The sequence below is a fragment of the Cinclus cinclus genome, chromosome 20 (genome assembly GCF_963662255.1).
Source record: "Cinclus cinclus chromosome 20, bCinCin1.1, whole genome shotgun sequence".
In the NCBI taxonomy this organism is placed as follows: Eukaryota; Metazoa; Chordata; class Aves; order Passeriformes; family Cinclidae; genus Cinclus; species Cinclus cinclus.
This window is the reverse complement of record NC_085065.1, coordinates 11,425,464-11,441,316: the sequence shown is the minus strand read 5'-3', so window position 1 is coordinate 11,441,316 and position 15,853 is coordinate 11,425,464. Positions and strand designations below refer to the sequence as shown.

General features: G+C 62.8%; 3 protein-coding genes across 3 annotated transcripts; 2 read left to right on the top strand and 1 right to left on the bottom strand.

Moving 5' to 3' along the window:
- Positions 1–5,717: 5,717 nt before the first annotated feature.
- Positions 5,718–6,656, top strand: CDC42EP4 (CDC42 effector protein 4). The gene has a single exon (XM_062506422.1). The coding sequence runs from the start codon at positions 5,718–5,720 to the stop codon at positions 6,654–6,656; it is 939 nt and encodes a 312-aa protein (XP_062362406.1).
- Positions 6,657–9,840: 3,184 nt separating this feature from the next.
- On the top strand, positions 9,841–12,282 carry CPSF4L (cleavage and polyadenylation specific factor 4 like). Its single transcript, XM_062506196.1, has 7 exons — positions 9,841–9,943; positions 10,510–10,659; positions 10,913–11,008; positions 11,139–11,232; positions 11,517–11,559; positions 11,662–11,847; positions 12,214–12,282. The coding sequence occupies exons 1-7, from the start codon at positions 9,841–9,843 to the stop codon at positions 12,280–12,282; spliced, it is 741 nt and encodes a 246-aa protein (XP_062362180.1).
- A 218-nt stretch (positions 12,283–12,500) lies between these two features.
- Positions 12,501–15,793, bottom strand: MTNAP1 (mitochondrial nucleoid associated protein 1). Its single transcript, XM_062506195.1, has 4 exons — positions 14,791–15,793; positions 14,394–14,501; positions 13,918–14,034; positions 12,501–13,452 (listed from the first exon to the last, which is right to left on the bottom strand). The coding sequence occupies exons 1-4, from the start codon at positions 15,791–15,793 to the stop codon at positions 13,424–13,426; spliced, it is 1,257 nt and encodes a 418-aa protein (XP_062362179.1). The 3' UTR covers positions 12,501–13,423.
- Between the last annotated feature and the right edge of the window lie 60 nt (positions 15,794–15,853).

The following is a 15,853-nucleotide window of genomic DNA, read 5'->3' as shown; positions in this document are numbered from 1 at the left end:
CCCCCGGCCACCGCCCACCCAACCCAGCCACGGCCTGGAGGGACCCCACGGCCCCCCAAAAAGGGATCGAGCAGTGGGACTGGCTGGGGACAGGGATGTGGGTGCAGCCTCGCGGGTGTCCCAGTCACGAGTGGAACGGGGGCATCGCTGCTGCCCTGCGGCTGAAGCCGCCTCCTCCTGGCATCTCAACGCGGTTCTTAATTCCCTTTAATTAATTAGAGTCGGTCACCCACCACCACCTCAACCCCGCCGCTCTGCCGGGGGTGCGGCCAGCTCCTTGCTCTGCCTCCGGGGATCCCACTCGGGGATCCCGGCGGGAAGGGACCTGCGAGCCGCCACCCCCACCCACCCTTGCATCCCCCCGGGAGGTCCCGAGCCCTCTCTCCTGTCCCCCTCCTGTCCCCCCCTCCCGCCGGACGCTCCGGGCGGGGTCAAGGGTTCCACCCCCCCCCCCCCCCGCCCCACTCGTGTTTGAATGGAGGGCGTGGGACCGCCCCGTGACGTGGCGCTGTGCCATTGGCCCGGGCGGGGCGATGATGTCATCCCCGGGTGGGGGGGCGCTCCGTTCCGGCGCGGTGCGGCCATGGACCGGCGGCGGCGGCGGCGGCGGCGGGGCCCGGGCGAGCAGGTACGGGAAAGAGGGGGACACCTGGGGTCCTGGTGGCCCGGTGAGACTCGGCCCCGCTTGGCGGAGTCCGGCCCGGCCCGGCCCGGCTCGGCTCGTCCCGGCGTGGGGGGAGCCCGCCGCGCTCAGCTCGGCTATTGTCCGGCGGGCGGGCGGGGTCCCCGGCGCTGCCGCGCGCCGGTACCGGGCAGAGGAGCGCCCGGGGCCCCCCCAGCCTCATTCCCCGCCGGGCTGCGGGTCCGGTGCGCGGCGCGGGTGGGCGAAAGGGTTAACAGGATGCGGAGCGCTGTTTGCCCAGCGCGGGCACCGGCCCGGCTCACCCCACCCCGCCCCAGCCGCGATCGCCTCCCGTTCGCCCGCGGCTCCGCCGAGCCCCGCTCGGAGGTGGCGGTGGCCGGAGCTGGCGGGGGTCGCGGCCCGGGCTGCGGCTGCCGGTGGCCAGTCTCGGGAAGGTGGATCCACGCCGCGCTGGAGCGGCTCCAGCGGCACCCCGGGGCTGGGCGCCGGCGGCTGCTGAGTCAGAGCCTCCCGAAATCCCCGTCCCGCTCATCGCCCGGTGATCCCGGACAGGGGTCCCGGCTGACCGCAGCCTGCCCCCGCCCTGCTGCCCGTCCCTGGGCGATACGCACCGCTGCCGCGGGAGCCCCGGAGAGAGGGACTGCCCGGCTCTGGCACTGCTGGGCACGGGGCTGGCTCCCACACCCGCTCCGGTGCCCGTAGAACTGCGGGTCGGTGGGCAGCGACCGCTCGCGGGGCGCTGGGACTTGTCCCATGCCGCCCCGGTTTGACCCCGGCAGCAGCAGCGTGAAGTATAGATATTTCCAAGCGCCGAATTCTATGGATCGGGGAGGCTGTTCCAAAAGGAGCTGGGATCTATAGAGCAGGAGAGCTGTTCTAAAGGGATCGTTAATGGGCTGTGGGGGGAAACTGAGACACGGCGTGCGATCTCTGCACCCAGGACAGGGCTCGCTCCCCAGCCGGGCACGCAGTAAACAAATCTGTTTTGGACGCAGCTCCCTCGGAAACCGTGGAGCGATTCCAGCTGAGATTTAACACCGACGAGGCTCAGCCTGTTTAGGTTTGGGGGTGCAGAGGGAGCCTGGCCTGAACCCCCATGCCCTCCCCGCTCCGTGCCCTGGGCTCAGCGGTCGCGGGGCTCCCTCCCCGGCCCCCAGCGCCAGCCCCGCTGCCGCCGGCGTTGTGCTGACCGTGCCGGTTGCCCCTTTGTTGGCTGGGTTTTGTCCCGAGCACAAACAGCCGCCGAGGGCCCCCCGAGCCGGCCGGCTGCGGGCTCCGGGCCCCCGGCAGGTAGGGAGCCCTGCCACGCCGTGGGAAGTCTTCCCTGCTTACTTCCCGTCCACCCCAGCGAAACCGCAGGAATTCGGAGCCCGGCTCAGGTCGGGAGGTCTGTTCAGCTCCGGTATCCTGTGGAAGCCCGGCCAGCCCCTGTTGTGAGACAGAGCCAGGGCCAGAGAAGAGATAACCTTTCCCCCCGGAAAAGTCCCCTTCTGGCCCTGCAGAGCCGCTGGCTGGTTCGTGGCCCCAGAGCTGGAGGATTTATGGCCCTGTTCGTGTTCTGGCGTGTCCTGCCAATAGTTCCTTGCTGAACTCTGGCTACCTCCTGGCTGTTGGCAGTCCCTCGAGGAGCGCTTCTCTGCTTTTGGCACTGGCGGTGAGTTCCCAGCCTGGTGCTGCTCTGTGTGCCGAGAGCCCTGGTGAGAGCGAGCCAAGCTTCTCCCTCCCCGAGTGCCATCTCTCCATCCCCGGCTCTGATGCTCGCTGGCACTGCCTTTTCCACTTCCAGAGGCCGCTCCGTGTATCCCACGGTCGCGCTGCAGCGGCGTCCCGATGCCAGGGACAGGACCAGACCTGTCACCGCGCCGGGGTGGGGGCGGTCACTGGGGCGCCGGGGCTGCCCGCACTGACAGCACCGTCTGCCCCCAGGCCCTGGGAAGACTCGCTGGGGAGCCCGACCGAGGGTGTGACAGCGGCTGGGTCCCCTCCTGGGCCGGCCGTGGCAGGGTGTGATCCGTGCCCTGCCTCCAGCTGCTGTCTGCCAGGCTCCAACATCAAAGGATCAAAGGATCCCCGAGGGGCAGTGCACCCCAAAGTGGGGCTGAGAGCCGGTGGGGTGGCCTCCCTGTCCCGTGTGTGGGTTCTCCCTGGCCCTGGGCAGTGTGGGGGACCCAACCGGTCCAGCACAGCCCCTGCCCCAGCGCCCGGCAGGGCGGGGAGAGCATCTTCTGATCTCGGGGTGCTGCCTGGGGGGCTCTGCATGGTGAAGCTGGGGAGCTCGTTTGGAGCCGGCTGGGCCAGCCAGGATGCTTTCCCAGGTTGGCTTTCCCAGCCTGTGAGCGGGAAGAGCTGGGGGCAGAATGCATGGGAATGTGGCTGGACTTGGCGTTTGTCCTGTGTGCTCCTTCACTGGCCTCCTTCTTTGAGCCACTTTCACTCTGGTCCCCACGGATGACTGATGCTGAGTGGGATGACATGGAGAGGATGGGGGGGTGGGTCTCGTGGGAAGCCTGCACCACCAGGGCACGTGGGCCTGGCCAGGGCTGTCCCAGTTCTGTGCTGGCTGCGCTGTCCTACAAGCAGACATTCATTTACAGTAGCAACTGTGTCCCTGGGCACCTCAGGTTCTCACTCCTCAGAGCCCACAGGGCTCGGAGGGCAGGTGGGAAGCAGCACAGGGCTGTCAGTACAAGTTATCCCTCTTGTTCTCGACCCTGGCGTGCAGGTCCTGTCCCCTCCCTTTGCCCCAAAGCCCTGCTGGAGCTTGGCTCTGCTCTGGGCTCGCTGCCCCGGGATGGGCAGCACTGCCAGGTGCCTGCGAAGTCTCTCGGGTTACCAGCAGCTTCCCCTGGTAGGTGGCTGGAAAGGCAGCGCCAGCGATGCCTCCCTGGCCTGGTTTCCTTTGTGAAAGCGCCAGCAGCGGGAATGTCACAGGATCTGCTCTCCCCGAGCGAGAGGAGGAGAAAAGGGCTCTGTGTCCGGGTCCCCGGGGCCGGGCTGTGCGCGCAGCAGTGTCCATCTGTGCTGCCATCACCTCCCGGGGCGAGCTGGGAGCGAAACATCGAGGGGTGGGGGCAGATTTTGGCTGCTGTGAAGAGGCTCTGTGGGCTGGAGCGTTCAGGGGAGGGGGACACGGTGCTGGTTTGGAGGCTGTGATGGTGATGGAGCACGGCCGGTCCCGCTCCAACCTCCCGGTGGCCCCTTTGCCGCGGCTTGCAAAGTATCTCACAAATGCTGAACTTGGCCCCAAAATCTAAATACAAGGGAGGGACAGTCCCCAGATGGCCTAAATCAGCAGCACGGTTGCCTGGCCCAGCTGGGGAGCACGCCGGGAGTGTTTGTTTTATGGAAGACCAAAGGCTGGAGGAATGCTGACCTGGAAGGAGATGTTGGAAGGGGGAAGCGTTCGTGCCATGCACACGTGCCCGGCTGGGTGTGCAGGAGATCCCAGAGAGGGAGTGGGGTCCAGAGAGCTGCTCCTCTGCTGGGTGGGGCTGAGGTGGGCAGGAATTCCCCCAGCTCCTGGTTTGAGGCGTAGGGAAGGGGATGTGGCTCCTTCGTGGCTTCCTCCAACTGCTGGGGATGAACTGGGGGCTCCCCCAGCTGGTCCCCCATGTGCCATCATCCCTCTGGGTAGCCCTGGGGGCTCGGGCTGTGCCTCCCTGGGGGGATCCTGGACTGGCCCTGTGCCACCAGTGCCGTGCCACGGGGCACTCCTGCCCTGGCCGGGCCCATCCGGGAGCCGTTCACGGGAGGGTTGGGCAACGGGACTTTGTCCCAGCGTGGGGCCAGAGTCCATCCTGCCTGAGGTCCTGCTGCTCCTGTGGGGGAACAGCGGGGTGTCACAGCGTGGGTGTGGGGAGGGGAGGGGGGTGGAGGCAGCTGTGGGGTGGTTGCTGTGGCTCCTGGTGGTCCAGCCGGGCAGGACTGGGCTGTGCTGGGACCATCGCTGCCCCCGGGCTGTGGGCACCGGGGGGACGTGGCCCCCGCTCCAGGCTCGCTCCGAGGACACGTCCGTCCTTCCCCGTGCGTGTCACGGGGCGCGGTGTCGCCGGCGGTGCCCGGAGGGAGGAAGAGGGCGGCCACGAGCCCTTCCTCCCCGGCAGCCTCTCCCGGGACCACCTGGGGCTGCCTGGCGCCACGGGATGCAGGGACGCAGTCGCTGTCCTTGTCCCCTCCTGCGTGGCTACTGGGTCGGACGGGTTGGCTGGTGGCCCCGAGGTGGCCGAGGGAAGTAGTAGCGTGCCCATTTGCCATTGTGGTCCGACAGAGCCCTCGTCACTTCTGTCACCTCTGAGTCACAGCGGTGACGATGAGACGGCCGGGGGATGGTCACGCGTGGACTCAGCTCCGAGGAGCGGCACGGAGGGTTTTGGGGGGCTCAAGAGAAGCAGCAAAGCTGTGTCCCCACGTCCCCATCCTGCCAAGCATGAAGGGGTCCCCATCCTGGTCCCCCCGTCCCCCTGCTCGGCTGGCGGTGCCTCCCGGGGGCTCTACGCCCTCCTCACACACTTCCTGCCGTCTGTTTCCAATTCCTCCTGGCGTCTGCTCCTCCCTGCTTTCTTCCAATTAGGAAAAAAAAAAAAAATCCCAGGCATCTTCTCAGCGTGCAGCTCGCAGAGGCTGGAGCTGCCGTGCCCCGCTCGGGAGGGCTGGGGCTGCACGAGGAGGGGACAGAGGGTGCCTGTGGTGCCCTGCATCTCATTTGGTGCCCATTCATGTGGGGCACAGAGTCAGGGATCATCCTGAGGGATTTCTGTGCCCAGGTCTTTCTCGTGAGGTTCTCTCTGCTCCTGGGATGGGTCTGGGGAGCTCAGGGGGGTGTCTGAGGTTGTGTGTCCTGTGTGGAATGATGCCCTGTATGGAGCCAAACAGCTGGTGGGCACAGGGTCACATTTTACAGCTTGGTGGGATGAAATCTGGCACCACCCACACCCTCAAAACCTGACCACGTCCCTCCCTCCTTTTTCTTAGGAGTGACCCTCCCGTGACGCCGCTGGGATCCCGGCTGTGGAGCCCCAGCTGTGAGCAGCAGGCCCAGGACCCAGCGTGGCACAGCCTCCCCTTGGTCGCCACCATGCCGATCCTCAAGCAGCTCGTGTCCAACTCCGCTCACTCCAAGCGCCGCTCGCGGGCTGACCTGACGGCCGAGATGATCAGCGCACCCCTGGGGGACTTCCGCCACACCATGCACGTGGGGCGCGCCGGGGACGCCTTTGGGGACACCTCCTTCCTCACCAGCAAGGCTGGGGAGCCGGTGCCGGAGGTGGGAGAGGAGCCAGGAGCTTCCAAGCCCGGCCTGCTGTCCCGCCGCTTCCGCAGCAGCAAGCGCTCGCAGTCGGTGACACGCGGGGACCGGCGGGACATGCTGGGCTCGCTGCGGGACTCGGCGCTCTTCGTCAAGAACGCCGTGTCCCTGCCCCAGCTCAACGAGAAGGACGTGGACAGGAGCGCGGGGCAGCTGCCCAAGAGTCTCTCCTCCAGCCCCGTGAAGAAGCTGCCCGAGGAGACGAGCCCTGAAGAGCAGCAGCGCCCGAACGGGGCGGCGGCGGGGCCGCTGAGCCCCGGCTTGGACGAGCGTGACTTCGGGGACATCACAGACCTGCCCGTGGTGGTGGCCAAGGGCGGGGCGGGCTTGAAGCACGCCGAGTCCATCATGTCCTTCCACATCGACCTGGGGCCCTCCATGCTCGGCGACGTGCTGAGCATCATGGATAAGGATCAGTGGGAGCAGGATGAAGATCCCGAGGTGGAGGAGAGTCGCGAGGAGGAGGAGGAGGGTGAGCCTGCCCCGCCTGGCTCTCCTCTGGTGGCCGTGGCCCCGCCGAGCCAGAGCCCGGCCCGTGGCGTTGGTGGCCGCAGCCCCAGGGACAGCAGTCCAGCGTCCAGCTGCACCTCGGGGCCCGAGGAGCGCAGCCCTGTCCCCAGGCCACCGAGCCAGCGGGGAGGGGCCCTGAAACGCCCCGACAAGGAGTTCTCGTTCGCTGATGAAGATGATGATGAGATCCGGGTATAAGGGCGGGCCTGGGTCTGGTTCTCACTGCGGTTGCTTTGGACACAGGGCTGAACACCCCAACTGGTGGCACTGGGGAAGACTGGACTCCTCTCCTGCCTCGTTCTCTCTCTGTGCTGAAGCAGGACAGCGCTCTGCTCCCGGGGCCGGGGCCCTTCCTGATGTCTGGCAGCCCCCAGAGAGCTCAAGCACTTCCTGGGAGGGGGAAGCAGACTCGATTTCTGTTCTTTCTGTTGGACTTTGGATATTAGCTCCTTTCTCCTGCCCCCCTGCCCATGTAAAGCAATTTAAGATCTAATGAGACAAGCCTTAGGAGTTCTAGCCCCTTTAGTAATATATATATATATATATATATTTTCCGCCATACAGTTTTTACTGTTTTCTGATTTGTACTTACCTTTCTCTACTCTCTTTTGGTTTTAACTGAGGGAAGATTTCCCATGAGGAAGAACTTGGCTCTGGAGCTCAGAGGTGGCCTGAGACTATGGGCAGCTCCAGCTTCCTGGGTTTCTTGGGGGACTTTCTGCAGACCAAGAACCTCCCAGTGCTGTGGCGGGTGCTTGCTCCCCATCCCTCGGATGGATGGATGGATGGATGGATCCATCCCAGATTTCTGACCCTCCAAGCAGTCTGGGGGTCACAAGGATGTTGATGGAAATGTGGGTCTGTCCCCTGTGGGAGGAGCAGGAAACCACCAGAGCCAGGGAATTCCGGTGTCCCGGTGGGGCCGGGCAGTGCTGGGAGCGGGCAGCTGGAACAGGAGGTTTTATACCGTGTATGTACAAATGCAAGGAATAAAAGGAAATGGTAGTGACCGCAGTGGCCTGAGTTCCTGAGGGGTGACACGTGGCTGGGACCTTCTGCCCGGGCAGGACTGGTGTCCCTGTGCTGCCACCAAGCCCAGCCCTGTCCTGCTGCCCCCACGCTCGCTGCCCATCCCTGGCTGTGCTCCTGGCTGCAGTTTGGGCACCTGCCGTGGCCCAGCTTTCTCTGCCCGTTGCCTGAGGAAGCAGGAGAGCTCCTGCTGGCCGGATCTGGCTCGGGGCTGGGACCCTCGGGCCAGGCGGTTCCTGCCAAGGGCCGGCTCTGCCAATGCTCCCCTCTCCTCCCCCAGCCCTGCTCCCTCCAGCCAGGGAGGAGGGGATGGTTCTGGGGGGCAGGACTGGCTGTCCCTGCTCCCACGGGCTGGGGGCCAAGGGGTGCCCTGGGGGTTCCTGGCCCTGTGGGGCTGCCGTGGCCCTGGATGATCCTGGCATAGGGAGCAGGGCAGGTCACTCCCATCCCACAGGCAGCTTCCCACAGCTCAGCCATTGGGGAAATGGGGCTCTGCCAGTGCTGGGAGTCACTTCCCGCTCCAGCCCCTTGGATGGAGCTGGGCTGAGATGGGGCAAAGTGCCAGGAATGGTCCCAGAGCCTTTCCCTGAGCACTGCCAGGCTCTCCTCACTGGAGAGAGGGAACGATTTATCCCCCTAAACATCTCCCAGCCGTGGGAGGGGCTGGATGCCCCTGTCCACCCAAATGGATCACCCTGGAGAAGCAAGGGGAGCGGGCAAAGGCCGTGCCACAGTGGGGACACAATGGGGTCCTGTCCTGTCACCCTGGGCAGGGGACATTGGGCCATTGTCTGGGACAGGGAGAACAACAGCAGCTGCAGCTGGAGGCTCTGAGCTCACCAGGCTCCCTCTGCCCTGGTCACTGTGCCCCCCTGCCCTCTGCCGAGGTCCCATGTTCCACGCCCTGAGCCAACGATCCTGGTCACTGTCACCTGGGAGGTCACCAGGCTGCCGGGGGGACAACTGGCTCCTCTTGTCCCTTAGGGATGCTCTGGCACAAAGCAGCGAGGTTTGGTCCCTGGGGTTTGCTCCCTTTGCTCCCCGGGGCTGTGGGGCGGGGACGAGCCCTGGGGTGACATTCACGGGCCGCCTGCCACTGTCACTTGGCCACCCTGATCTTTGTGACGCCTGTCGGCTCCAGGCTCGGGCTCGGCAGCGCTGCGGTGCCGCGAGCTGATGGGGCAGAAAGTGTGTGCGGGGCTGCTGAGCACAGCCGGGACACGGCCCCGCTCCGTGGGACACCGGGAGGCACCAGGGACAGGGGCAGTGCCACGTGTCCTGGGCTGGTGGGCAGTGCCACCAGCACCGCCAGTGTCTGGCCAGTGCTGGCCGCAGGGAGCCAGGCTGCACCCCCAGCCTCACCACAGCCCTCGGTGGGCACAGCGACATCTGTCACATCCCCGGGGTGGCACCTGGGCTGTCCCACATGGCTGCTGGGTGGGTGGTGGGTGCCCAGCACCCTGCAGCACCCACGGGCAGTGCTGTGGCAGTGCTGGTCCAGTGGTTTGATGGCAAGTGACAGAATGGGAGCAGGGCTCCATCGGCCGTGTCAGCCCACGGCGCCTCGGGCACTGAGCGGGGCCACGGGAGCTGCACGATGGAGCAGGGATGGAGCTCTGGGATAAACCCAGGGGCTCTGGGGCTGCTCCATGGAGCCTTGGTTATGCCCAGAATGCACCATCAGAGCCTGGCATTCATGACAACCCCAAAGCAGGGATGGAAGTGGCTTCTGGGCAGCCCAGTGGAACTGTGCCTGCCTGTGGATGGAACAAGGGCTTTAAGGATCATTCCACAAGAAACCATTCCGTGATTTGTTGGGATGTAAGGTGTGACCCCTTGCAGGAGCACAGGGATGTGGGTTTGTCCTGCCAGGTGTTATAAGGCGCGCCTGGGGCTGGTGCTGCCCACCAAAAAACACCCAGCATCCATCCCGTGCTGTTGGAATGCTCAGTCCCAGAACTCTGGCCATATTTATCTCCATTTAAGGCTGTGAAGTGAGGGGTTAACCCAGGCCCAGCCAGCTCCAGCCGAGTTTTCTGGAGGAGAAGGTGGGAGTGGGGAGGCTGAGAGGGGCTGCCTGAGGCTGAGCTCCCCAGCTGCAGCACCAGGCAATCAGTGCTGCAAATTGGGATCAGATGTGGGCAACATCCCCCTCTAAATGCAGCACTCCAGGGCTGCTTGGGCTGGTTCTGCTCTGCCTGGGGAGGAGGAAGAAGAGGAGGGAGGGGTTTTGGAGTGTTGCTGGGGCCCAGCGTGGCTGCAGGGCCCTCCGAAGTGTGGTGCTCCCTTTGGAGTGCTGTACTTCCCTGCCTCTTCCTGTGCCGGGCTGGAGCGGGCTCTTCCCGGAGCAGGGATGATGCAGGAGCTGGTGGCTGGTGTGGAGAAGATCAGGTTTGACTCGGAGGCTGATTTGAAGGAGCTTGGAGCTCGGTCCCTGCCCTTCCTGGGGGTGGACAGTAAGTTGGGGACAGAGCTGTGGGAGCTTTTAGGGCTCTCCTCTTGCTGCCGTCTCACAAGATCTGGGTGGTTTTTGTTTTGGCTCTGGGCATTGCTCCCTCAATGACGTAGCTGGCAAAGCTCTTAGGGAGCTACCAGGATCCTCAATGTCCCTGTGGTCCCAGCACTGGGGCTAGCAGGTGAAGCCTTCCTCACCCTGGGGCTGTGGATGTGAGCAGGGCTGGGGCAGGGGGGGACAGGCTGGCTGTGACAGGGGTGTCCCAGGTGTGCAGGGCCACCCCAGGGCTATGGGGACAGGCAGGGCTGGGGCAGTGGGGACAGGCTGGCTGTGACCTGTGTCCCAGGTGTGCAGGGCCACCTCGGGGCAGTGGGGACAGGCTGGCTGTGACAGGGGTGTCCCAGGTGTGCAGGGCCACCCCAGGGCTATGGGGACAGGCAGGGCTGGGGCAGGGGGGGACAGGCTGGCTGTGACAGGGGTGTCCCAGGTGTGCAGGGCCACCCCAGGGCTATGGAGACAGGCAGGGCTGGGGCAGTGGGGACAGGCTGGCTGTGACCTGTGTCCCAGGTGTGCAGGGCCACCCCCGGCACGGCGGGGCCAAGCCCGCTGTGTGCAAGCATTGGCTGCGAGGGCTCTGCAAGCGGGGCGACGGCTGCGACTTCCTGCACGACTATGATGCCACCAGGATGCCCGAGTGCTATTTCTACTCCAAGTTCGGTAGGTGCGGGGCTGGCCATCCCAGGGACCCTCCTCCCCTCTCGTGTCCCTCGGTCTGGCCTCGAGCAAGTGGCTGATGCCACCTCCTGACTGCGGGAAGAAGTGCCACTGTCACTCAGGGTCACTGTCTCACCCCAGCCAAACCTGGCTGTTCGCAGAGCACCCCAATTCCTCTCATCCAGCCCATCCTTGAGCGATTCCCGCTGCGTTTGGCTGGAGTGAGACTCGTCCCCAGTGTCCCTTGTTCCCGCAGGTGAGTGCAGCAACAAGGACTGTCCCTTCGTGCACGTCGATGCCACCAGCAGCACCCTGTGCTGTCCCTGGTACGACCGTGGATTCTGCAGGCACGGTGAGCTGGGGCAGGGCGTGCTGGAACCCAGGAGCGGGTGGAGGTTTGGGCTTGGGGCTGCAGGGAAAGCAGAGCTCCCACAATGCTGGGCTGATGCCGTGTCCCTGTGAGTGTCCCCTCTGCCTGGCAGGTCCCCTGTGCAAGTACAAGCACACGAGGAGGGTGATGTGTGCCAACTACCTGGTGGGCTTCTGCCCGGAGGGACCCAAGTGCAAATTTGTGCAGTATGTACTGGGAAGGTGGCGGGGGGGGGGGAGGTTTGGAATGTGGCTGAGGGGAGAAATCCCCTCTCTGAGGTGGTTGTGGCCCTTGTAGGGTCAGGAGGCAAGGAACCAAAGGGTCTGAATTCACCAAACCCCACACCCAAGCTATGGTGGGCAAGGGATAGCCATGGTCCCCGTGGAGGTGCCTGTACCCGCTCCAGGACATCCCTGGGGGGCTGGGGGAGCCTCAGGAGGATTTGGGGGCACCACAGGGAGTAACTGCCTGTCCTCTGTGTCCCCTCCAGCCTCAAGGCCGGGCTTATGAGCAGCAGCACAGACCCATCCAAGGTGAAGCTGCTTTCCCTGTGCCCACGGGGGTGATGCCCCAGCTCCTGTGGGGCAGCAGCTGCCAACTCAACTGGCCCTCCTGCCCCCTTTTCTCCCCTCCAGGAAGCTGGGTGTCCGTGGGGGCTGGTACAGTGGGATCTGGCTGCTGCAGAGGAGAGGGGAGGTGAGGCTGTGCCACCCAAGGGGCCACCTCCTTCTGGCACCCAGCACCTGGCAGATCGTCTGTGGGACAACAGTGGCTGCCCCCCGAGCCCACAGAACCTGCTGAAAGGAAGTACCTGCTCCAAGGTGAGAGATTTTGGGGAATGGGAGGGCTGGGAACAGTGGTCTCACCTTGGAGGGGCAGCAGATGCTGTGGGGACTCTGAGTGTGCTCCCAAAACGACCCCCTTGACTGGAAATGTCTTTTCCATGTGTTACTTGGCCCTGTCCCCCTGGAGCTGGGGTGGGAACCAGCAGGGAAAGGGATTTCAGTGGTAATAACCACTGGGAGAACTCTGGGAACAACAAATCCTTCTGCGTGTGAGGTTTGGTGTAGTTGGAGGTCTGGGGGTGTTGTTTCCATGATCCCATTCCACTGGAAATGGGGTCAAAACCAACGTGTGGGAATGTGGCAGTGGCTGATCCAGCACAAACCCATTCCCTGTGCCCCCAGAGCAGATCAGTCAGTCCCTGTGCCAGTGAGAGCGGGAGGACCGCGCTGGAAATGCTGCTGGGAAAATGACTCCAGTGCTCCCACACGGATCAGGGAAGGAGAAAAGCACAGAACACGATGGACACGGCACCGGGGCAGCTGCTGGACTAGAAAAGCCAGCAGGGTTTGCCCAGCACCAGCTCACAGTTGGCACAGGCAGCACAGAAATCACTTCATGCAATGAAATTCGGGACTTCCCACTGCTGGCTGTGGGCAGGCTGGGACAGCAGCAGCATTCCCAAGGTTTGAAGGGGTGCAGGACTGGCTGGTGCCAGGATCCTGGGGACAGGGGTGAGGATGTGCTTATCCCTTTGGGAAAGGGGCACAAAGCAGCATGTTTCACATCACAACCCAAGCAGGAAAGGAAAATCCACACAAATTTTAATTGCTGGTGAGAAGTTTTTGGTGCAACACCTCTGTCACAGCACTATTCTGCACAGTGCAGTAAAGAGCTCAGACTTTTAATTCTTGGCTTTTCTTTTTGCCCTTTGTGCCTGCAACATGAGCAACCCTTTCCCAGACATGTCTGGGAATGGCAGGCTCCAACTAGCACTCCTGACTGTCCTGGTTTGTCTGCTGCAGGCACGGGTTTGCCCTTTGGGCACAACAGCTCATCCCATGGATTGTTTTTTTTTGTTTTTTTTTTTCCCCTGGAATTAAGGTGCTGTGGTCTGAGCTGCTGCTCCAGTGCCTTCACACATGTCCTGGCCAGTCCCACCAGTACAAGGGATGAGTACAAACTGGGCTGAGCTAGGCACAGCTCTGAATTTAAAGGGAAAGGTTATTGGGGTTGAAAACCACCCTGCTACTACACCGAGCTACAGAAGAATTGTCACAATCTCTAATGACAGCTCAGGCCAAGTTGCTGTCCTCTGCCCCAATTAAGGGCTCTGGGGCTCTGCAGCCTCCAGGAGCTCTCCTGCCCACACACATCTCTCAGGGTGCCTCTAATGCTTTCTCACTTAGCTACTAAAAGCTGCCTGACCCACTGAGGGGCGGCCACAGGCTGTCCCTGTCCCCTCTCTGCTACGCGAAGCCGACCTGCAAAGTGGCACCTCCTCAGCTCCAGCCCGGCCCCTGCTGCTGGGAATTCCTGCTGGGATCCCAGTCCTGGCTGCTCTGTTGCCTCCCAAAGAGCTGTGGATGTTCCTCGGGTGCTGCTCCAGCTCCTTCAGTGGTATTTTCGCCAGCGGCGCCGTTCTGGAACAACAGGGAGAAAACCAATCCAGTGTCAGCCCAGGGATCTGTCTGGGGCCTCCAGGTGGGATGAGGAGCCTGACTGCAGCTTCTCTGTCTATGTGCTGCAAGGGGGAACCACCCAAACACCAGCAAATCCCTTCCATTGGTCAGGGAATGCAGGGAACAGGAGCTCCTGGTGGAATATCTCCTCCCTCTGCCCTGTGTGGGCTTCTGCAAGTGCTCCTGACAATCCTGGTGCTCTCCAGGGAGTCAGCAACTGCTATCAGTAATTTATTAACAAAATTGCTCTGCCCCCCTAGAGAATCCTGCTCTCTGAGCTCCGGTGTTACTCTTAAATGGGGAGTACTTAAATAATTTAATGATTTAAATTATTCCACAGCTTTAATTAACAGGAATGCTAAACAGACTTTCCCAGTGCTGCAAAAGGAAGAATTCCTGAAATAAGAGAGTCCAAGGAATTCTTACTGAAGTGCTGATAGTTCCAGCCATAGCTGAGCAGGCAGTAGCCAGCCAGGAGCATGGAGATTCCAGCAGCTCCTCCCTGCTTCACGTGGATGTATTTGGCACAATAACTGCTAAAGGCTGTTGGGAGAGAAAAGAAAAAGGATAAATCATGGGCTGGTCTTGGCAATTCACTGTTTCCATGCAACTTTACAAAGCTAAAGTTTTATTTTTATTTATAATTTTATTTTAAATTTTATTTATAGTTTATTCCCACTGACAGAGGGTGGGGATAGGTGGGATGTTGGGATGAGAGATGGGATGGAAGTGGTCCTTGTGAGGGAGGGGAGGCCAGAGAAGCTGTGGCTGTTCCTGGATCCCTGGGAGGGTCCAAGGCCAGGCTGGATGAGTTTTAGAGCCATCCAGGCTGGGCACTGGGACCAGTAAAGTAAATCAGGGAAAAGTGGGATGGATCTGCCCCAAAAGCCAGGAATTCTCACCTCTCTGCGCTGCTCCCAGCAGCCCCTGGGGAGAGAAGTTGCAGGTGCTGATCCAGGTGTGCAGCTCCCCCAGCCTCACCTCCATCAGGGGCCTCGCCGAGAGGGGACCTGTGGGGTGACAAGTGACAGTGCTCATGGAATTTGGGTTTGGAAAAGGAGAGGGAATCACCTCTCCCACAAAGTCTGGGCTCTGGCAACCCAAACATGCAGGAGCCTGTCTCCAGCCTCCATAAAAACATCAACCATTGACTTTGCAGGCTGGAGGATGCCCAGTTAAACCTCCTTGGCTTCTCCTGGATCCTTCCCTGGGCAAGCCCAGCAGCTCAGCATTCCCAACCCCTCCTCTCCCCTTCACAGTCACCATTCCAGCAACTCCCAGCAGGAAGACTTTCATTACCTTGTTGCCTCTGCGTGAAATCACCCTTGGGTGTCTCCACTGTGCTCCTCACATCCTCCTGGAAATGTTTCCCTGGAAAAATCCTCAGCCCTTCATAATCAGGGTACAAGTCTGGAAACCACTCCAAGCCCGTGGTGCCAGTCCTGGCGCTCCTGCCAGACACCTGGGCTGAACAGGTGGGCTGGATTTTGGGAGGGTGGAGCAGAGCCAGCTCCGGGGTTCTCCCCAGGTTCAGCATGACCTCGGACACTCGCTCCACCCGCTCCCTGCCGTCCCGCAGCCCCTGCGGGCTGCTGAGCTCATTTTTGGATATCGCCTGACCTCCGCATGCCTCCATCAGTGACAGATGGAGGTTCTTGGGATGCAAAGCAGCCACGGGGCATTTAGATCCCACCCCGACGTCCAGGTGCCCCTGCTCCTCTCCTGCCGTGAATTTATCTCTTCTCTCCTGCTGTCCCAGGTCACCGGGGCTATTTCTGCTGTCAGGGGGCTCTGGAAGTATCTTTGTTGCCTTTAAATTATTTTTTTCTCCCTTGGAGCTCCCAGTCCCGTTCCCCACGGCTCCCTGGCTCCAAATCTCCTTGCTCTTGGATTTTTGGGCAGTTTTGCGGCGCTGCGGGTGGGGATCGGGGCCGGGATCCGTCCCTTCCCCGCCGCTCCCCGCCGCTCCTGCCCTGCTTCGGGGCTCCTTCTCCCTGACCACTCTGGCTCGGTGCTTCTCGATCACCACCTTCACCCCCTTCTTCAGCTTCTTGGGGACATCCTCCACCTCCTCGGGGTGCAAGTCCAGGCTCCTGGCCACGTCCTGCACGGCGCGGGAGCCGCTCCTGGGGCGGCCGGGCCCCGCACCTGGGCCGCTGCCGGGGCCCGGGCCCGGTGCGGGGGCAGGCCCGGGGCTCGGTGCCGATGGCGATGCCGGCGCGGCCTTGCAGTGCGGGAGGTGAGCGCGGAGCCGCTTGAAGGGCCGCTGGCAGTGCGGGCACAGCTCCGTCCCCGCCGCCATCACCGCGCCTGATTTCCCCCCCTCCATCCCTTCATCCTCGGTGACGTCACAATGGCGCGG

What these genes read in the sequence shown, in the direction of transcription:
- CDC42EP4 (XM_062506422.1), top strand. Translation starts at nt 5,718, where the DNA reads ATGCCGATCCTCAAGCAGCTCGTGTCCAACTCCGCTCACTCCAAGCGC.
- CPSF4L (XM_062506196.1), top strand. Translation starts at nt 9,841, where the DNA reads ATGATGCAGGAGCTGGTGGCTGGTGTGGAGAAGATCAGGTTTGACTCG. An exon ending in CTATTTCTACTCCAAGTTCG is followed by an intron (nt 10,660 to 10,912) that starts GTAGGTGCGGGG and finishes TTGTTCCCGCAG; the next exon opens with GTGAGTGCAGCAACAAGGAC. An exon ending in GCAGCACAGACCCATCCAAG is followed by an intron (nt 11,560 to 11,661) that starts GTGAAGCTGCTT and finishes TCTCCCCTCCAG; the next exon opens with GAAGCTGGGTGTCCGTGGGG.
- MTNAP1 (XM_062506195.1), bottom strand. Translation starts at nt 15,793, where the DNA reads ATGGCGGCGGGGACGGAGCTGTGCCCGCACTGCCAGCGGCCCTTCAAG. An exon ending in GCTGGGAGCAGCGCAGAGAG is followed by an intron (nt 14,035 to 14,393) that starts GTGAGAATTCCT and finishes CTCTCCCAACAG; the next exon opens with CCTTTAGCAGTTATTGTGCC. An exon ending in CTGGAACTATCAGCACTTCA is followed by an intron (nt 13,453 to 13,917) that starts GTAAGAATTCCT and finishes CTGTTGTTCCAG; the next exon opens with AACGGCGCCGCTGGCGAAAA.